The sequence below is a fragment of the Triticum dicoccoides genome, chromosome 5B (assembly GCF_002162155.2).
Source record: "Triticum dicoccoides isolate Atlit2015 ecotype Zavitan chromosome 5B, WEW_v2.0, whole genome shotgun sequence".
NCBI classification, from domain to species: Eukaryota; Viridiplantae; Streptophyta; class Magnoliopsida; order Poales; family Poaceae; genus Triticum; species Triticum dicoccoides.
In genome coordinates this window covers 60,602,944-60,609,064 of record NC_041389.1, presented here as the reverse complement: position 1 = coordinate 60,609,064, position 6,121 = coordinate 60,602,944, and the positions used below count along the sequence as shown (strand labels likewise).

Below are 6,121 nucleotides of genomic sequence, written 5' to 3'. Positions count from 1 at the left end.
GTGGAACAGATAGAGTCCAACACCAGCGACGGATCTCTCTCCCCCCATCAATCCCCTCTCTCAAATCCTTCAGATCCGACGAAATCGTTCGTGGATTTCTTCTCCAATCACTTCAAAAAGGTAATCTCCTATGTTCCCCTTCTTTCTGTCATAAAAAAGCAGTCACAATTTTCAAATTTCAAATATGTTTGGGTGGAACACTTGTTTTGATTGGATTCAAAATTTGTATGAGTAATTGAACTAGTTTGGTCTGTTTAGGATTTGTAGATCATTTGCAATCTTTGTGGAACCCTAATGTTGTTGATTTGTATTGTCAATCTTGGTTCCGTAGTAATTTGTATGTATATATGGAAAAGAAGTCACATAGGAAGTCATATTATGGTTGAGTGGTAGAGTAGTAGTTAACCCTAGTTTGCTCATATTTTGTTGTTCACTAAAGATGGAAAAGAAGTCACATAGGAAGTGTTTTAGGAAGTCACACAGTAACTCTAGTGTTGTTGAGATGAATATTCCTTCTATTACCTATGTATGGTTGTTGATTATTAATGTTGAGTACTAGATAAGTATTTAAATTTCTTTTTGTACCTATTGTAAATGGTGCTTCCATAGAATTTTGTATGTATATATGAAATAATGCTCGCATGTTAAATAATGCATAGGAAGTGTTTTAGTTTTCTCATATATGTTTATTGTTTGAAATATGTAGGATGGTGTGGCTTCTCTATGATAACTATGATGTTGAACACCGGGCCTACTTGATGTCAGTGAAGAAGAAGGTAATAAGCGTAGTGCTTGTTAGTTTGTAATTTATATCAATTTCAAATAGACATGGCATAGTACTCTCACTTTCATGTTTGCAAAAGCTTTTACCCTTGAAGATTCAGTCTCACGGGGCTTCGAAGGTCATGTCGTACGATGAGTGGCACACATCATACATCAAGATGACATGAATCCTCTCTTTCATTCAACTTGTCAGTCGTTCGATGCCAAACCTGAACGTTGCGGCAATCACCTTGCTTGTGGATCGGTGGAGGCTAGAGAAGCACAATTTCCACCTCCGGACCAGGGAGATGACTGTGACACTTCAAGATGTTTTCATGATCCTTGCACTTCCTATTGAGGGGAAGCATGTGTGTATGAACACCGATTCTGATGATGGAGGCCCTTATTGGTATGGCTCCTGCGGAGCCGACACCAGTAGAAGGAAGAGAGAAGAAAGAAAGAGTCACAACCGACGCTCCTTACATGTGGATCATGGCGAACTTTTCGCATTGCCCTCATGACGCTAATGATGAGGTGGTCTAGAGGCATGCTCGCATGTACATGTGGTATGATCTATCTAGGACTCTCTTTGTTGACGGCGGTGGCAAGATGATACATCTCCAACGTATCTATAATTTTTGTTTGTTCCATGCCGTTATATTATCATTCTTGGATGTTTTACAATCATTTTATAGAAACTTTATACCATTTTTGGGGCTAACTTATTGACATAGTGCCCAGTGCCAGTTGTTGTTTTTTGCTTGTTTTTTAATTCGTAGAAAGTCAATACCAAACGGAGTCCAAACGCAGCGAAACTTTTTGGAGAATTTTTCTGGACCAGAAGACACCTGTTGGTGGCCACCCGCACCGCCTCTTTGCCCTATAAATCCCCAAATATTCCAGAAACCCTAGGGGAGTCGACGAAACACAATTCCAGCAGCCGCAAGTTCTAGAACCACGAGATCCAATCTAGACACCATCATAGAGGGGTTCATCATCCTCATTGGTGTGTCTCCGATGATGCGTGAGTAGTTCATCATAGACCTACGCGTCTGTAGGTAGTAGCTAGATGGCTTTCTCTCTCTCTTTTGATTCTCAATACAATGGTCTCTTGGAGATCTATTTGATGTAACTTTTTTTTGCGGTGTGTTTGTTGGGATCCGATGAATTTTGAGTTTATGATCAGATTTTTTATCCATGAATATTATTTGAGTCTTCTTTGATCTCTTATTATGCATGATTATTTATATCCTCGTATTTCTTCTTAGAATCTTTGGTTTAGTTACGCCAATTAGATCGATCTTTCTTGCGATGAAAAGAGGTGCTTTGTGATGGTTTCAATCGTGCAGTGTTCTTTCCCAGTGACAAAAGGGGCAGCAAGACACGCATGTATCATTGCTATTAAGGATAACAAGATGGGGGCTATTCCTACATGGATAGATCTTGTCTACATCATATCATAGTTCTTATTGCATTACTCCATTTTCCATGAACTTAATACACTAGATACATGTTGGATAGCGGTCGATGTGTGGAGTAACAGTAGTAGATGCAGGCAGGAGTCGGTCTACTAATCTTGGTCGTGATGCCTATATATTGATCATTGCCTTGGATATCGTCATAACTATTCGATTTTCTATCAATTGCCCAACAGTAATTTGTTTACCAACCGTGTGCTATTTCTTGAGATAAGCCACTAGTGAAATCTACGGGCCCTGGGTCTATTCTTTATTATATTTGCTTTTCAATTTATTATTTGCCACTTTTACTTTTCGATATATTTCTTGGACGCCCGAAAGATGTAGGATACAAGACCTCGAACGAACAGGACAACCATCTACGACTCTCCACTTGGGCTTACAAGTGGGACGTGGTATCAGAGATGATGATCGATGTCAATATCATATACGTGCAGTACACCGACGAGATGAATACGCTTACCGCTGAGCAGCTAAACATTGAGATAACATCACTCATTCTCATGCTCTCATCAAAACTCGACATCAATATTGTCTTCTTTTGCTATGTTGCAGCTAGAATGGGAGCCATATGGTTCCGGGGATCGATTTGGTGTAGCACACACGTTTGTGTTGAATCCAAAGTGCTGGGAAGAAAGGCATCTTTGGGTTATGCGGTGCCCACTGACATGCAATTGGGCGGTTGAGCTTCACTTGCCACGTTGTGTGTACCGGCAGTGGGGCCGGGTTTGGTTCCGGGGTGCCACGCTGGTCAGATGTGCAGTGCTTGTCAGTTAGGTGCAACACAGTGTAGTGTGACGCCTGGTTGCCTTGCCCGGACTGTTGGTCACTGGTTCGGCTACAGACACGAGGACTTTTGTCTTTCTTGCACGAGCGATGAGTTTACCAACCTAGTATAGTTGTCACACGGTTGACGCATGCAGAGGATCACGACCCCCGTCCACCCGCCCACCCACCCACCCGGTCAGCCACCTCGTGTTCTTCCTTCCCATCCCGTCCCGGTTCCCGAGGACAGGAGGAGTGGAGTGGCAAACATCGCATATCCCAGCACCCCGCAACGCCAAGCCAAAAGCGAATCCACCCCGCTTCCCCTGCTTTCCTCCCTAATTTTAGCAGCATGGAGGGGGGACGACCGATCCATGGGGGCCGCTGATTAAATGAGGCCAGCAGATCGCGGTGCGCCCCCCGTCTCCGTCTTCGTCGCCGCCCCCGTCTCCGTCGCGGTCTTCGTCTCCTCCTTCGTCGCCGCCGCCGTCGTCGTCGTCTCCCCCGAGGTGAGACCCGCTCCGCCATCTCTCTTCTGTTCCTCAGCATCCCGCCCTGACCCAGCACGGCCCCTTCCGCCTCTGAGAGAGATATGGAGGGGCGGCAGGCAGCAGGCAGCGAGATTTGGTTGGCGCCTGCCGATTTGCCAAGGGATTCGGTCCGAGCCACTAATCGGGGCTGGGAGTCGCTATAGGTAGCGGCGTGTAATGTAGGGTAAGGTGGCCTCTCTTGTTTTTGCGGTCGCTACGATGCTGTTTTGTTCTGTAATAGGAACAGCAGTGGGGGAAAACAGATGGCATGGCATTGGCAGTGTGATCTCAGGTGCAGTTTCAGTCTGATTTGGGCGACTGCCTGCTTGCTTCTGAATTATGGTAACAGGGGGTGGGGATGCAGATTGGTTGGACACCAAATTGGGCATACAGATGATCCTCATGTGCAGGGGTGTGGCATTTCAGTTTGATCTGGGCAACAGTGGCTTGACATTTCAGTTTGATACGGGCAAGAGGTGCTTGCCATCTTACTTGTGCTGCTAATAGAAATAGTTGTGAGTTTTTCGCATCGCGGTCACCCAATCGGGCATAGGGATCATCGGCGCTGTCAGACAGTGCTCGTAGTTGTCGGAATCTTAAATTAAAATACTTATTTGTGTGGTTGATTTATAAGTGTAGCTATGCTGTTGACAGTACACCAGCAGTTAGATCATGCTTATTGGGGTTTTCTGGCAATAATGATGTGGCACTAGATGATGCTGACTCTGCTCTGGTGTTATGCTGCACATTCATTTTCTTCCTTATTTGGATGATGCAAATGCAATAGCGGCTCGTTTATCGTATAGTATCAATTTCATGGCTCCATGTCTTGTCCTATATGTATATGAATGTGTACATTTAAAAAACAAGTCAGTTGCCTCACAAGTTTACAAGAGGCCGTGTGTAGCTGTAACTCATCTCCATTCTCCTTCGTAGACTGAGAATCTTACATGTATCTTTATTTTCTCTAAGTTATGTCGCTTCTTGTACCACTTTCTTCTCCTTGTTTACTTATTATCTGTTCCCTTTTGCATAATGCAGGTTGCATTCAGCTTCCAATATTGCCGTGTTCCCCAGGAAGAGAGAGTACTTGGGGCACTCTCCTATGCTTCTCCGAGACTCGCTCATTTCTTTCCTTGTCAATGAAACAAGACAGTCGCATGGCGGGAAACTCGGTGAATCTGCCTCATGCAACTAGAAGAAGTACTTTGGCTTTCAAGTTCCTGATACCCTTCGTTCTAGTTCTTTCAGTTTCTGTTATTGCTGTCACCCAGTACTTCCAAAGTATCTCCTACTTCCTGCGGCCGCTGTGGGACACACCACCAAAGCCCTTCACCCGTATCCCGCACTACTATGCCCCTAATATGTCCATGCACCAGCTGTGTCAGCTCCATGGCTGGGGCATCCTCTCCTCCCCTCGCCGTGTCTTTGATGCTGTTCTCTTCAGCAATGAGCTCGATGTTCTGGAAATCCGCTACCATGAGCTCTTTCCATATGTTGACAGGTTTGTCATCCTTGAGGCGAATGCTACCTTCACTGGCATCCCAAAGTCACTCACCTTCTTTGAAAACCTCAACCGTTTCGCATTTGCTAGCTCAAAGATTGTCTATGACATGCTTCCCATTGGAGAGTTGGATCCTGATTCTCGCCGAATGCCCTTCCTTGTAGAAGCCGGTCACCGCCGTGCACTTAACAACCTGCTCAAAAGATCAGGCATTGCTGTGGGGGATGTCTTGATCATGGCTGATGCCGATGAGATCCCCAGTCCTGAAATCGTGCAGTTGCTGAAGTGGTGTGATGGAATACCACCAATCATGCATCTCGAGCTAAAAAACTACATGTACTCCTTTGAATTTCATGTGGATCAAAACAGCTGGAGAACGACAGCGCATGTGTTTACCGAGCGGACCAAGTATCAACACTCCCGCCAGACCGACCTGATGCTGGCCGACGCGGGCTGGCACTGCAGCTTCTGCTTCAGGGAGATCAAGGAGTTTGCTTTCAAGATGAAGGCGTACAGCCATGCAGACCGGGTGAAACATGACATCTTCCTGAACCCGGACAGGATCCAGAGAGTCATATGCAATGGGGATAACATTTTTGACATGCTACCTGAGGAGTACACGTTTAGTGATCTCTTCAAGAAGATGGGGCCGATACCGAGGTCAGCATCCGCTGTTCATCTTCCATCCTATTTGATCAGGAACGCGGACAGCTACAGGTTCTTACTTCCTGGTGGGTGCTTGAGACCGGGCTAAATCAGAAGTGTCTTGTAACTTGTTAGCCAACAGTACTACTTTTAGATGCAATGTTGTTGTTACTGTGGAAATAGGTGTGTTTTGTTTGATGTGGAGCAGTAATAGTTTTAGATAGGATTGTAGAAACTTTCTGTCTGTGTGTGTGTGTTCAAGGAACCATGTGAACTTCAGCTTAGAATTCACCTAAGGTGATACAAAGGTAAAATAGCGACAGGGATCGCCGCCCTTTTGGGGTCATCCTGATGAGCAGGAAGCACATCAATGATGTAATTTGTTCTTGATCTAAATAAGGAGAGAATGATGCCACTGTCTTCTCTACTTGAATCAA

The 6,121-nt window shown here is 45.2% G+C and overlaps 1 protein-coding gene across 1 annotated transcript; it reads left to right on the top strand.

Annotated features, from left to right (window-relative positions):
- Positions 1-3,213: 3,213 nt before the first annotated feature.
- On the top strand, positions 3,214-6,121 carry LOC119307374 (beta-1,4-mannosyl-glycoprotein 4-beta-N-acetylglucosaminyltransferase-like). Its single transcript, XM_037583451.1, has 2 exons — positions 3,214-3,514; positions 4,577-6,121. Exon 2 carries the CDS (start codon positions 4,678-4,680, stop codon positions 5,791-5,793), a length of 1,116 nt encoding a protein of 371 aa, XP_037439348.1. The 5' UTR covers positions 3,214-3,514; positions 4,577-4,677; the 3' UTR covers positions 5,794-6,121.

What these genes read in the sequence shown, in the direction of transcription:
- LOC119307374 (XM_037583451.1), top strand. Translation starts at nt 4,678, where the DNA reads ATGAAACAAGACAGTCGCATGGCGGGAAACTCGGTGAATCTGCCTCAT.